The 19,966-nt window shown below is 40.5% G+C and overlaps 1 protein-coding gene across 5 annotated transcripts in view; it reads left to right on the forward strand.

Annotated features, from left to right (window-relative positions):
* Positions 1-19,966, forward strand: part of LOC133219202 (coiled-coil domain-containing protein 146-like) — a 71,474-nt gene that overhangs the window by 51,077 nt on the left and 431 nt on the right. For 3 of the 5 annotated variants that reach the window (XM_061366366.1, XM_061366367.1, XM_061366370.1), the window contains 9 exons: positions 2,449-2,544; positions 3,328-3,498; positions 4,828-4,916; positions 5,033-5,197; positions 7,530-7,754; positions 8,370-8,598; positions 16,263-16,391; positions 17,190-17,327; positions 18,658-18,906. In XM_061366366.1, coding sequence (XP_061222350.1) covers positions 2,449-2,544; positions 3,328-3,498; positions 4,828-4,916; positions 5,033-5,197; positions 7,530-7,754; positions 8,370-8,598; positions 16,263-16,391; positions 17,190-17,327; positions 18,658-18,906 — 1,491 coding nt within the window. The remainder of the gene's footprint in view (positions 1-2,448; positions 2,545-3,327; positions 3,499-4,827; positions 4,917-5,032; positions 5,198-7,529; positions 7,755-8,369; positions 8,599-16,262; positions 16,392-17,189; positions 17,328-18,657; positions 18,907-19,966) is intronic. The other 2 variants (XM_061366368.1, XM_061366369.1) reach the window with 2 other exon arrangements.

Raw genomic sequence — 19,966 nt, forward strand, 5'->3', positions numbered from 1 at the left:
GTAATACAATCCCACTTAGGAGGAGGGAGGAAAGCTCTATAACTCTACAAAAAGTTTCAGATAGAATTTCCTCAAATACTGATTAAAGGGCTGAGTCATTCCATACTTTAATCTTAGAGCTCATACTGAGTTTCTGTTCAGCATGAGCTAAGAAAATCCGGGCAATGTTATTTATTCCTACTGAGGAAATATTCCTGGAGCAAGAACCAGATTGTTCAAAGACATGTAATGCTAAAATCAAATGCCATAATTCACTGATAGCTGTGGTTAGAATTCACAGTCCTGGGTGAGAACCAAGCCTAACCCTTTCACACTGTGATAAGGTGAAACCTGTAATAAGACACTCAAAGGTTAAGTTGCATTGCAAAGGATTCCCTCAGTACTAATGCTAGGTTATCCTACATGCTTGCACGTGTCTTGCAGGTGGTATCATTATGAAGAGTGGTAGAAAGGGAACACCAGTAGAGGAAAAAATGGAATTCTAAGCCGAATTTTATTCCAGAATTTGCAGGATGCTACCCTAACACAAACAGACCATGGCAATATAGTTGTTTTAGCCCATGCTCCATGTTTCCTCTGTTTTCTTTTGTGGCTCTTTTAGAATAGCAAATGTGAAATCACCACTCCTCTGCATAGTCAGTTCAAATGAAGTACTGAGTATGAAAGACTCAGTGGCAAGCTTGATTCGGCTTGGTTTTTCTATCTTGAGACTCTTCAATTTTGGAAGACTTTGAAGGAGTTAAAGTTTCTTTAACCACTTACATTTTGCATTAATTCATTAGGATTCCAGGTTTCACAAGAATGATTTGCTAGTATAAAAATGTGATTGCAGAAGTAGCAGTACATCAGTGTGCTTCCCCAAATTTCTCTTACTTTAAATCACGTGCTAAGTGCAGAATGACTGGTTTGTTGAATAAGGAAATTACAGGAACACTTTCTTCAAATGTGTTTTTCTTCTTAATAAGTTGTGAAAGGTCAGCTATTGCTAAATGCCAACATTCTGTGTGAAAGAGAACTGGCTGCTCTGGCTGTCGCCAGCCCAGGGCAGAACTGCTGTTCGTCTCAACACGTGCCTTCAATTTGGTCAGGCCAGCACAGAAACAGCCAAAAGTGCCTAAGTTTAGTCATGTCTTATGTGAACAAAAGTCCTTAATGGATTAAATATGTTTATATGAGCTTTCTACTTTTAGACTTAAGAACTTGATGGTATATTTAGAATCCCATCTCAGAAACATAGAAATGCCTACTTAGAGACACTACAGCCTTTTTACACAGCAGTTGTAATTAATATATATATTTCACAGAAAAGCCATGTTTGCTGTCTTGACAAGAGTGAAAGTAGCTTGCTTAGAATAAGTTTTACTGACATTTTAGCAAACCTAAGTCAAATCAAATCTCAGACTTGGCAGCTGAAACTAAAATAACTCCACAGATTGAACTTTACTGTGACTCTTGTTTTGCTTTCCCTTAATGCAAGAGAACATCTAATTTTATATTATTATCACAGAAGGGAAAACTACAACTGCTAAACATCTCATTATCTATACTGAGGTATAGTGTTTTATACTCTAACATCTGGTTGAGATCTGAGAGATACTACAACATTGTATATATTATCTTTGAATAGCTTCCAGATGTGTTGTTGAGTGTCATTTATTCCCACCTATGTGAATTGCATGTTTTCAATTACAGACAGGCATGCATAGTTAATCTGCTATCTCTTACTTACAACTGTAAAGAAAGTTGAAGTTTTAAGTTAATGACTGTGGGGCCAATGCAACTTTTGCCTTACGAGTTACATCTTGCAAGTATTTTTAGTGGGATTGTTCATATGTATTTTAGTCAGAAGGTAGTTTCTAATGTGTCTTCCCTCACCACTTCTGACTGAATAAACAACTTTTTCTATAAAGTACAAGAAAAAGCTCTACAAACCTGTTTGTTTCGTTAGTTTTGACTTCCTAGAGCCTAACGAGGAAACAGGAAAATCCTACTTAATGAAAAGCAAAAAATATGAGAACAAATTACACAGGTGTGAAATATTGTTTTCAAATCAGTGGTGGATCTGTTTTGGTTTTCCTTCAGTAAGGTGAGAATTTAACTCTGAAAATCCTCTGTGAATTTAGAAGGTGACATCTTTGCATAGTCTCTCTTGGTGATTGTTACCTTTTTAACAAGTTTAGTTGCTCAAAAAACATAACCCTTAGAAATTCAGTAGCTAAACTGGGCTTTGTGAAGATTAGTGTTTATAGTTAAATTCTCAAAAGAAAAATTGTGAAACATGGCTATGTTGCTGAGGAACTCCACTCAATGAAGAGCTCTTGGTCTAGGTATTGTAAGAGAGAAAATTCAGTTCTTAAATTGTGTAATTACTTCAAATACATTATCTGCAGTTTATATTTTTCACATCTTTTGTTTGCATCACTCATTGTGCTTGGTTTATTTCTGTAGGCAGAAGCTATTGCTAAAACTAGTGGATTATTATTAGAAAGACGACAAGAACTGCAGAAAGAAGTTGAAGTGATCAAGAGAAGTTTAATAGAACAGGTGCTGATTTCTGCTTCCTCATGCTTTTTCACTGTAACAATTGCTTTGCAATCATGAGAGTAAAGGGACTGTCTGAAGAAAAAAATTATGGGAGTTTCTAGGTGCCGCTTTCCAGTGATAAAACATGTGCTGTCTTTGAATTCGTTAGCATCATCAGGTGGGATTCAGCTTGTGTTTGAATACACATATGTTCCATATCTACACGTCACTATTTGTGTATGTGATATGTACCTAATGTGCCACGATAGCCAGTAACAATCTAGTCCTGTAGTCAGTGAAGCCTAGGAAGCCATCCATTCACCTTCTAAAGAGGTTAACCTCCACTGGTTAGAACAGATAGCTTTTTAGAGTTCACTGAATCTCTAACAACTCTAGGCATCCAAATACTTTGCTCCATTTTAAATGTCTAAATTTGGTCTCTTAATGTGAAAGCTCAGTCAGTGTCTTCCATTGTGCAGTGTGGACATGTCAAGACCTGACAGTAAGATCTTTAAAGATTATATGGCCACAAGAAACCTTTCTGCCCAATGAATAATAGCTGAAAGACATGCTAGACTGAGGAACAGGAATGCTTCTAGGTGATGAAATATTTGGACATCTTATTAAAAGGCCTGCGCATGATGGTCCAGCTGTAATTTTAAAGCAGTTTGGGTTGGGTTGTTTTTTTAAATCCTCGTAGTCTGTATACATGTTCACTTTACAGATAAACCCAAAGTACTCCAATTTTGGGTTTGCCAACAATGATGCATCAATGCATAAGGAATTGAATTTAATTTTCTCTAGGAAACGATATCGGGTACGGATGCCCGCGTGTTACAAGAATGCATTGCTGAAGAAGGCTTGCTTTACAAAGAGCTGGAAAAAGGCAGAAAAGAGTTGTCCAGACTTGCACATTTGATACGGCTCAAAGTTGAAGAGAGGGAACAGAAATCTAGGGATGTTCAGAAAGTCCAGGTAAAAATCTATCTATCTCATATAATAGGAAGACTTGTCTAAAGTAAAAGCTGGTGTAAGAAGAAATAACATTACTGGTGAGGGGAACCTTATGGACTCTCATTTCCCACTTTGAAGTTCCATCACAACACAAGAAGCTCACTTTCATTGGCAATTTACAGTGCAGGGCAACGGTATATTAAAACATCACGCTGCAATTAAAACAAGGTATTTGAAAGGATATTTTCTTTCAATCCTATGGAGTAAAATGAACAATTTTGAAAGAAAGAGGCAGGAAAGCATAGAGCCTCAACTGAAATTCTGAGAAGTACAAGTGTGTTTTATTTTACAAACATATGGCCATTAGAAGATAAAGAGAATTGCTACTCAGTCCAAGGACAGGAAGTAATTTTTATTTTCCTGTTAGATTTCAAGGCATAAATCATTATATTAATTTTAAAAAAGAGGCAAATAAAACTTTTCTTACTGAGCAGTCATTGTGTTTGTTGGTTTGTTGCCTGCATTTTGCTGGCTTTGTAATACCATGTATGTGCTGTAAATATGCACAGTATATAAACTACTCATGCTTCCACAACGTATGTCTGTATTCAAACAAGTTAGATAAGGTACACTCCTAGCACCTTAGGGATCTTTGACTGTCTATAAAAATAGAATAAGCAAACATGTCATGCTTTGTTCCATCAATAAAAGTCCATAAAAGGATAACAAATATAAATAAACAATACAAATTAGTCAACACACAAACATGCCCAGAGCTGCAGCCCAGCATCCAGCAGCTTTTTCTAGTGCCAGCCTCCTCCTCCTCCTGATACAATTGGGAAGAGAGAAAAGACCTGTCCATAGATGGTTAATGATACAGACTATTAAGGACTGAATACAACTGAAATCAAAAGGTCCAGAGTCCTAACAGAATGAAAATGTGCCATTCTACTGAAGCATCAGTGCTTGTTTAAAAGCCAGAAAAGAGTAAAATAGAATTTGTTTGAAAAGTGGTGCATATGCCAAATAATTTCACAGCGATGGAACTGAGAGGAAACAGTAGAACTCTAGATGTAAGGGACCAATCTTTCTAAGATGCAGCATCAAATTATCTACATTAACAGTTGTTGTAAACTTAATATACGTAGGAAAAATGTGGTCTTTAATGTTGCTGCAATAAAAGCATTAAATTATAATTGGAATAAGGTCTTAGAAAATTCTCATCTCAACGTATTTTCCTTGACTGGTTTTACAGTGGTTTATTAGTAAAAACAGCTGTTCTGAGTAATTTCTTTGAAGACATTTCTTTGATATATCTAAAGTGCTCACTGAATTCTATTTAAATTTCAGATACAACTCCAAAATGTTATTAAAGAATTAAAAAGAAAGGATCTTGAAATAAAAGAGTTTGAAAAGAGGGGAAGAAAAATCCAAAAAGAGTAAGAGAATAATAACAACACATTAGCTACAAAATGTGGTTTAATGCAATTTTTATCCAAGTAGTGTATGCATAAAATTCTAATAACTATTTCTTTCACATTTGTCATTTCTTCAGACTCCAAGGACTTGCTAAAATAAATGAGGTTGTTCAAAATGAAAGGAGTAAATGTATAGATTTGGTGCATGCTGCTCATCAGAAAGCAAATGAAATTAAAAAACGGGTAAAACTGATAGAAAATGAAATAGAAAATTTAAGGAATACTCTTATAACCAAGGAAAGGTGAGTTTAAGTAAGCTGTAGGTCACATCTGCGGAAATGTAAGATTAGAAAGAATCTTGAGAGAGAATCTAGTCTAACTTCAACTATATCATGCTTGATAATCATTACCCTGATTTCTAAAACCTGATTCAAACAAAGACGTTTAGCAACACCCTTACATAATCTAATTTCTGGTCACCCTAACACTTCACAATTAGTTTGGGCATCACTGCATGGCACAAAACATGTCTGAAGTTTGTCTGGCTACTCATCCTTTGAAAGGATAAAGTGTCATCACATTTCTTTTGATTACAGTTCTTCTGAGCCTCTAGCATCTGCATTAGCATGCTCTTTCATTCAATATGAATAATACTGTTGTAGTCACACTTTCTACCCTTAGAAAAAAAGAGGTCCAATGCATATACAATTCCACAGTGAACTGGTGCGTGATACTATTAAATGAGTCACTATCTAGTAATGCCACTGTGTAATTACTAAATTAAAACAAACTGGGTCTCTTGGTTCAAACTTAAATTGAAGTTTATTGGAAAACATTTATTTCAAATAAAATGAAACATGGTTTCAATTTCCAGGCAATCCTAGTCAAACTAAGCTTTCACAACAAAGAGAGTGAGGCAGACAAGTGGTGCTTGTGACACTTTTTTTTTCCTAGACCATTATTTAGTGGGGATAATTTTTTTGCCACTTTTTGTCATCCTACTGATGATTTTCTACAATATAGGCAGAATGACAATGTCTCTGAAATTAGTAGTTGGGAAAGTAGAAAGGTAACGAAGAGTTAACCGTTTATCGAAAACAGCACATAAAACTGAGTAGCTCAAAAATAACTTGATTTTCCCAAAAAACTTTGTCTTTTGGTGCCAAAAATTTGCACAACTGGACCAAAGAATGCATTCAGGTTACAGCCACTCAAAGTGTATTGCGAATCCCCAAGTAGGTTGATTTCAAAGTCATGCTGGGGGTAGCTAAAAAAAGAAGTGGAATGTCAGTGGTTTAAGTGATTTTGTCAAGATGCTGACATTTTGTGGAACAATTTTTGAGTCCTTCCCAGTCAATTTCTGATGAAAGGAGAAAAAAAGACTAAGAAGGCAGATCTGTATTGTCTAGATACCGGGCATATCTAATTATTATAGATGACCAACCCTACTCTGGTCTAACAGGCATTTTGATCTCTGCAAATCTAGATTTAAAACTAGCAAGAATTACTGAATTTTTAGTAATGGAAATGCCTATGGGAAAAAAAAAATATAATCCCAGTAAGAGACTTTAGTATCACAGCATCACTGACTTATCTGCAGTCCTCACAGCTTTGAGGACAGACAAGTATCAGTCCAAATAAAATGAAGGTTTATCAGAAAATATTTAATAACACATCCTTACTACTGTCATGCTTCTTGCTTTACAAAAGTTTAATTCAATTTAGCAACACCATGTGGAACTCAGAAGAGTTATACACATGGGGAAATGAACCAGAAAGCATCTCGCTGCTCTTCATATGGTGATGCAGCAATTTAACAATGGAGCCCATGAGGGGAGGTGGACATTTCATCTGCAGTTCTGTATCTTAACGGAAGACTATGCTTCTCCTTTCACTACCTCTTTTGTATGTTGACACAAATATCTTCCCAATGTAGATAAATAGTATCTTGATCAAGAAGTGATACTTACCACAGATTAAATGCAGTAACTCTAACTTCCATGTTGTACGAAAATGAACGATCTGTATAGCAACAAGAATCTGTCATTTAAGTGAGGGTGGCCAGCAAGGTTGCTAGAAATAATGAATTGTGTTCTTCATTTTTGTGGATTTTTAGTGTAATCTTGTCATGAACCTTTCATTATGATTTTATCTCATCTGTCAGACAGGGAAACTGACAATTTTCTGTCTTGTGTGCATGTTGTGATACGTTCTTTTATAAACTTGGAGAGCTTTGAATTGCAAGCACAAAATTATTTACATATTGATCTCTTGTTAAATAGAATGGCAGGATTTCTACACATTAAGACTTTGCATCACATTTTATGTTTCTGCTCTTGAGCTTTATTTCTTATGGCACTTTGGGGTACCCAGTAGAGAACAGCTGTAGTGCAGTGCACCATTTGTAGCATTTTACTTGGGCCATAATCCAGTTCTCTTCAAGCTGTAAAGATCTTGCAGAGAGAAGCTATTCTCAAAGAGCCTTTCTACTTCTTGTAATGCATCTGTGAAGCAGAGTGACATAGAAGATCCTTTGTGTATTTGAGGAATTAGTTTAAGCTTTGCTTTTAACTGCTGAAATTGCTTTCAAATCAAAAGGGCTGAAAGCTTTCCTACTTTTATGTTATGTTAAAGAAAATTGCAGAAACAACAGCTGAAGAATACAAACAATATAGCGATTATAGACAGTCTCAAAAGTGATTGCCTCAAAATTGTACAAGCCATGCAAGAGATGAAAGAGAAGAAAGAGCAGAGGTATTCGGTTCTTGAGAGACTTACCAATACAGTCACCCAAATTGAAGAGGAGATTGTGCAGCTACACAAAAGATATGAAAGAGTTCTTCAGCAACATAATGAGAGGTATTCATGACAATTTGATATAATGTGCTGTTTAATTTTGACATTCATGAAGCTTATGAGCATTCCTAGTTAGCGATACTGAAAGACTATGAAAGCCTTGGTATGTTTCCCTAAGCAGTCTGCCTCGCTGCAGTGTCAGTGCTGCTCTGTATCACACAGGTGTTGGTTCTCCATTGCTGATGATGTTCATACTTCAGATCTACTATTAAAAACATATGGTGGCTTGACAGCTGAATGTCTTGAGAACTTGTAGCCTCCTGCTCTGTTTGTGCTTTGCACACAGGTAAGGTATAAAAATGCAGAAGATGTAAAGCTCCCTGATCCAGTTAATCCATCTTCTAAATTAATGCTGTGGAAGGCCAGAAGAGTTTTTAGAATTATATGAGAGACTAGAGTAAACTCTGCAATGGTTTGTTGTCTGATCTTCACACTGTAATGATTTTATTACCTATTTAAAAGGGTAATATGATATTAAAGTAGCATTTGTAAAAGGTTTATATGTTATCCCAAATTATTACTGTCATCCCAGGTCACCGCTTCTGTTCTTGGATGGAATACACTGAATATGAGTCACATTTTTTTAAACTTTACCTTTTCATTTGGGGCTTATTCCAGTGGTCTTCTGCTCAGAGACAGGGAAGAGGAATTATGCATTTTATATGAAAGGATACACACGCAAGAGATGCTGTGTAGAAATGGAGATATTGAGATTCAAGTTATGGATGAAAAGATCAAATTTCTGAAGGTGAAGGTAGATGAGAAGAAGAGAGAGATTGAATCATTGCTCAAAATGCTCCCAGTAAAGAAAGCCCTGGATGCACAGCTGATGATGCTTCAGAGACAGGTTGGTGGGAAAGCAAGCCTTGGTTTTGGCTTGTATTGTTCTGTATTTTAAAACTTAAGTTAATTTCACAGGAAAAAATGCCTGGACTTCGGAGGCTTATTTAACAGATAGTTCAGTAATAGCAAATAGTCTAGCAATACAATAGTCCAGCAAAACTTGTCTGTGACTGCCTGATGCACTTTTTTATGCACATGCACATTCCAAATGGAATCTCAGCTAACCCTCCCCATAGCATGAAATGTCAGTGTGACTAAGCTGGAGAATGGGAGTCATGGGGAAAAAATGGCAGTGTAGATAAAGTTTGCTAAAACTGTATTGATGGGGGTAGGTGGAAGGGGTGGGAGATATACTTAGTCCTTCCAATTCCTAAAATAATAACTCAATTCACACTTGACCCTGGGCCTACTCTGGAAACTCTGCTGCCTACAATGATATAATCCACATAGATTTCTTCACAAAAACAGTGTAAGTTTTAGTTCTAGTTACAAAATGACATTAAACAACTAACAAACTGCAGTGTTTGGGACATTCTTTCCTTGCTTTCTGAAATGGCTCATTTACTTCTGACCTTATCTCCAGATGGTAATTTTTTCCATACATACTCTGTTAGTGCCTGCACAAAATCGTAAATTAGGGTGTACATCGCCTTTTGTAATGGGATCGATGGGAGCTGTGACTCACTGCTAAATAGTGCTTGCACTATTCTGCTGCTTCTGGGAAGCTGTATGCTCTGCTAAGAGACTAAAATGTTGTACATTACCTTACACAAAATCATACCGCAAAGGACTTTACCGTGCTATTACAGATTTAGATGGTAAATAGAATGAGCATGAAAAATAGACAATAGACAAAAGAAAAAGTGCCATGTTTTCAGGTGAGATTTGGAAAGAGACTGGAAGTCACTGAGCTCTGAGTCACACAGTGCAGGTGATTTCTGTGAACTAAGTCAGTCACAAAGCTTTGCTTTTTCTGTTCTGCATTTGTAAGTCTTTCCCCTTAGTGACAATGGTTCATGTGAAGCCTAAAACCACTGTTAAAGGGAGGTTATTGTTACAAGTGCTTTTAATCATCTTATGACATTGACATAAAATCAAAAAGCAGGAAAATACAGAGTGGTATGATATTACAGATGGAATAGTCTTAATAAATGCTCCCAAATCAGAGATTTTCCAGTGAATAATGGCAAATAACCAGTTACCAGCTTTCAAAATGTAACTAGATGCTGTGGTTACTGAATATGTTACATAGTTCAAAGTGACCGTTAACCCAGCCGTCTCCTTATGCTCAACTGTTCTAGCATTAATACTCTTCCTCCCACTGCAAATAGCCACTACATCTAGGGAAAAACACCTTCAAGCTGTTTGGCTTTATCTCCATGATTTAGATAAAAGCCACAAGCCCAAACCTGAATTCTGGTGTTGGTTTCCAAATTCAGATTGCTAATTCCTGTACTGATTACAGATTTGGCCCAATTTGAAATCCAACTTGGCATCTGTTCAGTTACGATATGAAAAGGATCTTACGATGGTGATCATTTGCACAAGACTTTGCATTGGTGTGGTGAATACAGATCTAAATCACTTGGCTATGAAACCAACCTCGGGAGCCACGCTGAAATCTGACAAGGTGGTAGCAGGAGCTCCTTTTGGGCTACTCCCTGTCTGTCTTTTGGTTTAGATTGTTATAAATATTCAGAGGGAGTCTCTGCACCACAGGACTATGAAATCCTGATTTTATCAGAGACCTTTAGAACTCCTAAAATACAGTCTGTAAATATGCTTTCTAAGATTTCCTCATCATTTTTATTTCTCCATTCCGTTGTGACCTTATGTAGGAGCCAGGGTGCCTAACCTTCACTTCGGGTTAGGAGCCCACAGGAAAAATTATACAGATAAGTGAATAAGGTCTCTATTAATAGAAAGAAGTGAGTGTCTTTGCCTCCAGAGGGAGATCCTGATTTTGGGAGCACAGTACTCCTCCTGGAGGTCTTTATTCTCAAGGCACCTACCTCTCTTCATCGATGGTATGGAGAACTTTGAATCATGTCAGGATGCTTCAAAAGGCATCTACAATTGAAATACAGTATAGAGCATCTGAATTAGGCAGGGTGAATCGTGTATGTCCTGAATTTTCTTCTCCCTTTTTCCTACCTTTCATGTCTCTTTAAGTCTTGGGTATTTTTCAGACTTCGACATCTTATCTGTCCTGTTTTTCTCCTCTCCTGCATTTCCCAGTCTTCCCATTACCCAGAACCTTTTTCTCACTCCAGAGGTGAATTAAACTTTCCAGCATTGAATGCCAAATGATTATTCAACAAAAGATATATTTATTTCTGTTAGAGATGCACCTCTTGGAATAATGGGATGAATGAGTAGGTTTTACTCTACAGGCTGCAGAAACTGCATCCCTGTCTTGGTGGCAATTGTGCCCATTGGGAAGGGGAAAAGCACAAGTCAGAGCTGTGTGCCAGCGAGAGCAAAAATTTTGCCTGGGTCTCCTGTATTCCACCTGAGCTCCTTAAGCATCAAACTGATCTATATCCCACTCGTACACTTTCCATCTGAAGCTGCCTATATCCACAGCAGAGTGAAACACATCAGTGTCTGGCTGGAGACCAGTAATGAGTGGTGTCCCTCAGGGATCAGTGTTGGGACCGGTCTTGTTCAACATCTTTGTCGCTGACATGGACAGTGGGATTGAGTGCACCCTCAGCAAGTTTGCCGATGACACCAAGCTGTGTGGTTCGGTTGATACGCTGGAGGGAAGGAATGCCATCCAGAGGGACCTTGACACGCTTGTGAGGTGGGCTGATGCCAACCTCATGAAGTTTAACCATGCCAAGTGCATGGTCCTACACCTGGGTCAGAGCAATCCCAGACACAGATACAGGTTGGGCAGAGAAGAGATTCAGAGCAGCCCTGCGGAGAAGGACTTGGGGGTGCTGCTCGATGAGAAAATGAACATGAGCCGGCTTCAGTGTGCACTTGCAGCCCAGAAAGCCAACTGTGTCCTGGGCTGCATCAAAAGCAGCATGACCAGTAGGTTGAAAGAGGTGATCCTGCCCCTTTATTCTGCTCTCGTGAGACCTCACCTGGAGTATTGTGTACAGTTCTGGTGTCCTCAACATAAAAAGGACATGGGGGAGCTGTTGGAACAAATCCAGAGGAGGGCCACGAGAATGGTCGGGGACTGGAGCACCTCCTGTATGAAGATCGGCTGAGAAAGTTGGGACTGTTCAGCCTGGAGAAGAGAAGGCTGCATGGAGACCTCATAGCAGCCTTCCAGTATCTGAAGGGGGCCTATAGAGATGCTGGGGAGGGACTCTTCATTAGGAACAGTAGTGATAGGACAAGGGGTAATGGGTTAAAACTTAAACAGGGGAAGTTTAGACTGGATATAAGGAGGAAGTTCTTTACTGTGAGGGTGGTGAGGCACTGGAATGGGTTGCCCAGGGAAGTTGTGAATGCTCCATCCCTGGCAATGCTCAAGACCAGGTTGGACGAGGCCTTGGGTGAGATGGTTTAGTGTGAGGTGTCCCTGCCCATGGCAGGGGGGTTGGAACTAGATGATCTTAAGGTCCTTTCCAACCCTAACTATTCTATGATTCTATGAATAGTTTTAGCTAATGAAATACCATTGTCTTAATCAATACCAGACCTCTTCTAAGCAAATGCTGGTGACATGGACTGAGTATTTTCATTACTATCAATGTAAAGCATTAAATCCCAAAATATTTGCAGGTGCTTCCTTTGTCTGACACAAAAAATACCTGGTGAGATGCTAAGGTGGTTTCCTCTGGCCTTAAAACTATGTAACTTTAGATTGGGACTGCACAGCAAGGGGCTGTTCCCACTGACTGGAATGAGCCATGAAAACTAAACTGCCTTCATGCCCCAGAAATACTTAGCATTAATCACTAATTAGTCCAACACGTAGATGTGCTGAGCTGTCACGATGGGACTTTCACGCCTCAGAGTTCAGCTGACGTATAGGGACTGACAATTTATTTGAGGCAGTTGGCATCGGTGTTTGCCCAAGTTTTAGTACAACCCCATGAAAATCTCCACACTGCATCATTAAGGAAGATTTTCTTAACCTTTAGCTTGGGTCTCTCTCGCTGCAGTGTGAGAACATTGATTTGTGTTCTGCCCACCAGGGACATGACAAACGGATCATTCTCTTCCTCCCTGCAGCATTTCCTGTTACTGGAATAAAGTTAATCACATTCCTCTCCCATCCTTTTGCTAGGCTACACAGCCCTGGTTCTTTCAATCAGCCTCACAGATTTTTCTGAGATCATCCTTTTTTTTAACTTCTTTTATTTTTGGCAACTTGGTCTCTTTCTTGAGGTGCACTGCAAATACCAGTGCCTGAGAGTGAAAGAATTCATTGAGGCATCTTGCAGGTTACATTCCTGCTTATGTGTCCAGGTACGATGGTGCCTTCCTTGCAGCATGACATGATTCATCTTCATATCAATGTAACAACCAGACCCTCTTAAAGAAAGAGTACCTAATTGGTTGACCTTGATTCCGTACTTGTGCAGTTTTTCCTGCCTACATGCAGTGCCCTGCATTTGTTATTTAATATTATGTCTTTTGTTCAGGCCTTTCTTCAGACCAAGATAAGTTTGAATTTAACTGGCTATTTACCTTGTATTTTCATCAAGAACCCATTTCCTTGGCTTGTTTGTGAGAATGTCACATGAAACCACACCAAAGCTGTGTCAAATCAAGACATATGATACCCACTATTTGTTGTCCACACACCTGTAAATTATCATAGTGGGGAACTGATCAGGTCTGGTATGACCCAGCACACTTGTGCTGTGATGTCCCTTCTGCTTTTCTAGCTTCATACAAAGAAAGTTTAATTATTTGTTCCAGATTTATCCTTCAGAAAGTGGTATTATCTATAGCTCCTTTCCCACCCCAGTTTTAAAGCCTTGGTGTGATATTTGCCCTTTTCTAGTGCTCGATGTATCTCACCTACCTTCTCTGAGATCTCCAAAATAAGCAGCAGATCTCCACTTCCTGAGACCCATCCCTTTATCTAGGCATGTATTCCCTCTGGTCTGCCTGTCCTGCAACCACTCCTCCTGACTGATTACAAACAAATGTAGAAAAGCCTCTCTGAGAGAGCCTTTCTTATCCACCCAAGAAAGAAGTGATTTGTTTGGTTTGGTTTGGGACTTAGAATCTGTTAGAACTCACATAAAGTTTTGTCCAAGGAAAATACTACAAATTAGGAGAAAATAAAGAAAGATGCCTATAGTCGCATCACTTAAGCCGTCAGAATAGCATGGTTATCTCTAGATGTGCTTTGTTTTCCATACTTTTGGGTTAGCCTGCATCAAATCACTTCCAACTCATACTGCCTTTAAACTGAAGCATAGTATGAAACTTTCTATGGAATTTCTTTCCATTTTGGACAGTGGTTGTGCTGTTTTAGTCCTTCTGCTCTCAACTAGCTATTCAGTCCTGCAAGTCCCTAATCTCATAAAGGCATCACCACCTCCACAACGCGTTTTCACCTGAGTGAGTGGCTGAGAAATCTGGCCCCAGCTAGGAAAAATCACTGGAAGTACAGCTGCATCCTCTTATTTGTGCTGGTCCTGCTTTTACATTTCCCCCTGGCGTGTATTCTTTGGCTTGAGTTTTAGTTGGTCAGAACTGAAACAAATCTTCCAGTACCTGGTTACACACTGAATCGTGGTTTGCCCAGGGAATTGTACATTACAGTCATTTAAGGTTTTTCCTTTGCCTTGTCTTAGACCAAGTGCAAAAGAAAGCGCTGCGAGACACTTTTTACCATACCAAGCAGTATTTAAGACCAGTGCTCTGGTAATGGCCCATTACCGCCTGAGATCTGTCAGCTTTCCCTCTTCCATGACTTGCAAACTTAGAGGGACTAAACCATCCTAGTAGCATCCTGGTAGCAACATCTAAACATTGATTTTGTACTTCTGGTGACTGTTCCTAACCTTGAGAGCTGGTGACCACTTATTTCCTTAATATAGTATCTGATGGTTAGAATTCCTAGCAATGTACTTGGGTCATGTTATGTCAGTGCCAATACATCGTGGCTGCAATGACAATGCACTGACAGACAGCCAGGTGCGTGTCCAAGCACAAAATCCCACCACTGTTTTGCAAGTGCAAACATGAAGAATTGTTCCCAATCGCTCCTTCAGGAAGTATTTATGTGAAGCATGGATCCATCCAGTGCGTTCTGGGAAGCGATATTCCATAGGAAGGTCTCACATCAGCAAGGTCAGGGAACACCTGCCTCTGTGGGTCCTGGGAGTGACACATTGATCAGTGTCACCACTGAGTCACTTCAGGACATGTGCCTGGAACTTTAACACAGAAAACTTGGATGCCTGCAGGGATGAGACCATCAGTGTTAACCAGTGGGGAAGTGGGATGCTCAGGTTTAACTTGCAACCAAACTGTCAGGCACATGCATCCTTCCTACATCCATAAACTGATTAAACATAAGATTGTACAGAATAAAGCAAGACAGCCCATCCTAAAAGTCTGATGTATTCCTGAGGATAAAAACATAGTCTGAGGACAGACTGAACTGGTGGGACTCAACTTCTGGCAGACATCAGGGTCTTTGTCTTGCAGCTGTCAAAATGGAGTTCCCTTTAAGAGTAATTAAGAACATCTTACGATCTTCCATACTACCCTCCCTCCCTCACAGTACAAGGAAACCTTGTCTGTGAATTTTGTGGACCAAGCTCGGGGGGTGAGGTAGGTGGGGATGAGCTCCCACTGCGAGTCCCAGCAGAGTCCCATGCAGCCGCCTCCATGCTGGAGGCACTGGCTGGACCGGGCTGCAGAGACCCAGGCAGGGTGAAGGAAGCAGTGCCAGGGCAGGCTCCTGCCATTCCCAGCACTGCTCTCCCTCCTCAGGATGGAGCTGGGGCTGTGGCAGGTCTCAGCTCACTCTAGCAGCCAGGCTCCATCCCCTGCCTGCAGACAGCTGCCCCGAGCCCACCCCCCTGCAGCTCAAGGCAAATCACCCATGGGTCTTCATCCAGGCCACCCAGCAGGGGCCGAGGAAGGGATCACTGCCTGGAACAGCCTTTTTCTGGCTTCCCAAACATGTTCAGAAGGTGAAAATCATCTTCCATTACAGGGCTCTTGTGATTCCCGGTGGCTCAGTGAAGAAACCTCATCTGTGTGGCTAAATTAACACACAGTTTCAGGTGGCTGTGTTGCACATGGAAGAGAACTCAAGGGAACAAGTGTTTGAGACCCTGGTTGATGGTTTAAAGCATTAGTAAGATGAAGCTGATTTGTATTTGTGCATTATAGGATGACTTTCTGTGACACAATCTGCTGCTTTTCAAATTCCCATTCATGAACAGTAGGACAGGAGAATGAGGTCTGCATACTGCCAGTTCTGCAGGGAAGTGTTTCCTAGTGTTTGACCAGCATCATTTTGCTTTGATTTATACACCACCACCCCCCACACACCCCTCCCCCCCCAAAGCATCCAAAGCCAGAGTCTTACTTCTAAGTCTAGGTGGTGGCAGAGCAGCCATGCCAGTCCCTTTGGTGTGGTTATCCTGGTCTGAGATACAGAGGCCTTCCATCTCTGGTCACGCTTTTGGCTTCTTGTCTGTCAAAATACCGTCTGTTTTCATTTTCCAGCATTCCCAGTGCAAGGACAGGATTAAACAGATGGAGGAAATCTCTGCTGACCCCGCAAATGAGAGCAGAAAGCGAGACCTGGGAGGGAAGGACCCATCTCCACCTGAGCTACTAAAAAAGATCGAGCAGGTAAGACTACTTCTTACATCCCAAGCTATCCCACTGTATTTAACCTCTTAGAAAAAGCAATTGGTATCTTTCATTTTAAATGTAAACTTTCTGTAAGAGTAATAATTATATGTGAGAATAATTATGATTGGCTAATGGGAACTTTGCCTTCTTACAGTAGGGGCTGCAGGGGGAAGCTCTGGGCAGTCCCCCAGCAACCTCTGCCAGCCTGGCCAGTCACAGCACCAACCTGCACATTACAATATGGGGGGGGCAGGTTCCTTGGAATCATAAGTTCAGATGCTCTTTTTTGACCTCCGTGTGATTTTAAAGTTCTTTTAGTTGCATGGTACTTACTTTCTACTTCTTAAGTAGAAAAATGGTACTTTTTTTACTTCTTAGTGTTTGGAGCCTATACTTTATTTTTATTAACAGCAGGAGAGAAAAGGTATTTAAAGCAAGAGCTGAAACCACCTCACTATGGTGTGACTCGAGGAACTGGAAGATTAAAATTATGTATATCTATCACTAGGAAATAAAAGCATTGCTTGCAAGAAAATCACAGCAAGGCTGTAATAATGCTGCTGTATCCCCCTGCCCCCCAAGAGGACCTGGTCTGGTACTGAAGAACTGACAGTAACCAACTGAACCAACTTGGGGTGATGGCTGGCAGGGAGGGTAAAAATTCTGGAGATAGTGGGTGGTGATGACTTACGGCTGTTCACCAGTATTATTCCAGCAGCTCTCAAAGCAATCACACTTTGTGCTGCACTTTCCCCTCTCGTTTACCTTCTCCCTGCCTCATCCTTCCTGCTGCAGCTGGAGAGAGAGCTGGTGCAGAAGGAAGAGAAGTTGCTAGAAACAGATCTTCTCTACGAGCACCTTTCAAGGCTGCTGAGCAGAGCCCATGCTGCAGCAGAGGACAGGAAGAAGGACACGCTGCTGATGGCTAAGAGGGTAAGAAGGGCACTACGTGCCCCGCATGCTGGCCTACACTAAATGGAGCAGTATTTGGGCAAGAGGTAAGATGACTCACTTGTGAGTTACAAAAGCAGCTGGAAATATGGACAGGCAAATCATGTTAGCCTTCAGAACATACAGACGTTTAGCAGTGATGGAAATACAGACATACCGAAACCGTTAGGTGAGTGTAATTGTTTTTTGAAAGCTGCACCACCAGTAGCAACTTTCAGCAAGATACAGGATTAGTTCTTTCTCGGGTAATATCCTCCTTTTGCACATGCACTTAACAGCCTTGCCATAGCAAACATGTCAAAGCTAAAATATCAGGAGCCAGGTGGATTCTACTCCAACACACAAAGCCAAAAACTCAGTATCTGGCTCAGTTTCTTTGTTATTTAGGCAGGGAGAACTACACAGGAAAGAAAACTCATTTTCAGCAGTTACTTTTATATAATTACAGCTATTTCCTTTTAACTGCCTATAATACTGGTTGGGGAAGAGCAACAAATCCTCTTTCCCCCACCTCCTTAAAAAAAAGCTGAAAAAAGAGTAGAACTGAGTGAAAGACAAAAAATGCTGAGTAATTCATGTAAAACAAGGCCAAGGTTGATCGTTTTTTTTCCTTAGGTGTTAGATTTGGGACTCAGGCACAAAACACATCTTCATCATAAAGCTTTAATTTTCCACAGAGAAACAACTTGACTGTTATTTGGGTTTGTGAAATCATGGCTATGGGCTAATAAACCAGTGTAAAACCAGCAGTGTGCTGGAAAGTTAGACTCAAAAGTGCTCCAACTCTCCCAATTCCCTATTAGTCACTTAAAAAAGAGTATGTTACTTTGGGGGAGTGTTGTTTAAATCCTCTCCAGTCAGACTCAGGCATTCCTGTCCCTTTCCTGTTCTGTTCGCTCCCCTGCCAAGGAGAACTTCCCCACTGTGTCCACATAATCACTCAATTATCCTGTAAGGATCAGGCTTATTGCACCCTTATTACAAAGTTAATTGTGCATAAACTCAATGAGCATCTGGGTACCAGGCTTCTGAGGGCAGCATGAGCTGTGCTGTTCAGCTGGAAAGGGCAGGAGGTAATTACACACTTGCTTCTCTGTATCTTGTAGCAGAGTCAATGCTGCCAGTTGCTGTGGGTCCAGGTGCACACAGAAACACTCCACCTGTTGCATTAAGTCATTTTCAATATAGAGCTGGTTTCTAAAACCTTGTCTGGTTGGACTTGTTGCCACATACCTAACACTTACCTGAGTGTCCTGCCCAGCAAGTGTCTTTAGGGAAGCCCTAAAGAAAATGTAATTGTTATTTATTCCAGACAAACAACACGAAGAAGAAGATAAAGGCAAGAACCCAGAAGATGATGGCTCTTGTTGCAGAGTTATCCATGCAGCAAGAGTTTGCCCTGAAACTCCAGCAGGAAGTGAGAGACAAGGAACAATTTTTGATGATTGTTTCATCAAGGATAGATCAAGGCCTTCCCCCTCCTGAAGAAACAGAGAATGAGTGCTTGAAGATACTACACAATGAGAAGATGCAAAAAGAAGCAGCTGAAGCCAGAGCTAAAGTAAGTTTTTGCCACACGTTGCAATTAATCTCTTTTCACTGCTCTAGCTTGTCTTTTGGAAAGAGCTGTGCTCACTTGCTGTGTAACTGGTTGCTGCCAAACACAGAGCTCCAGGACTCTGGAGATGATGGCACAGGCAGAGATAACTACTGAAGTGGTACACTGCAGTCCAGCAACACCCCTTAGAACTGGCCCTTGAATCTTGGGGAGACAGTACACTAAAAGGAAAACTCACCTTCGGTTATTAACGTAATTTGTGAGATCCTGTTGAGGGCTGAAGGGTGCATCCTGTGTTCCACTTGTTTTCAAGGTAAAGCTGCAGAAGGTGGGTGTGGGCTTCAGGAAAAACAAATTTAGTGTCTTCCACACACCAGAGGCAGTGAACATCAGATGAGAAGTAGCAAGAAACCAGACTGCTGGGCAAGGCACTGAGGGGAGGCAGGGCAGTGTAGCAAAGAGTGCTTCAAACTGTACCCTGCTGGGTACTTTCCTCTGTGGTTGAGACCATCAGTGATCCCAAAGAAGAAAAAGCAGTATCAAGGAGAAATGCGCATATAGAGGGAACTCTCGCTGACGGGAAATTAGCTTTGCTGTACGACTCCTTTACTTGATCATTGCAAGGGACCTGAAAGGTGCACAAAGCTGGGAGAGGTACACACTGTGCATACACTTACAAGAACCTGAACTCACACAGAAGTGCTGCAGTAAAACTGGGTTTAGGATAACAAACTTCTCTGTCATTAACACTTCTCATGCTATGATTTGGTTTCCTTTCAGTGCTGTGGATACAGCAGGTATGTCCGTGCATGCAGGTATGTCAGTGTAAATAAAGCCATTTTGAAAAATCAGAACTATCATCTTGTTCCCAAGATGTTCTGTGACACTTCCTACAAGTTTTAAAAGTTCATCTAATCTGTTTTCTTCACAAATACCAAAAGCATTAAAGGCTCAAACTGCTTAGTATTTGAAAGGACAAACTCACATCTACATAGTCAGTAACTCATGCTTTTCTTCTAATCCCCCTCTGGGCATCCTGGTTTGCTAAGGATTAGACAAGGCA

Source organism: Neopsephotus bourkii, unplaced genomic scaffold (assembly GCF_033783945.1).
Source record: "Neopsephotus bourkii isolate Nb327-2 ecotype Australia unplaced genomic scaffold, CSIRO-AGI_Nbou_v1 NB_1328, whole genome shotgun sequence".
NCBI lineage: Eukaryota > Metazoa > Chordata > Aves > Psittaciformes > Psittacidae > Neopsephotus > Neopsephotus bourkii.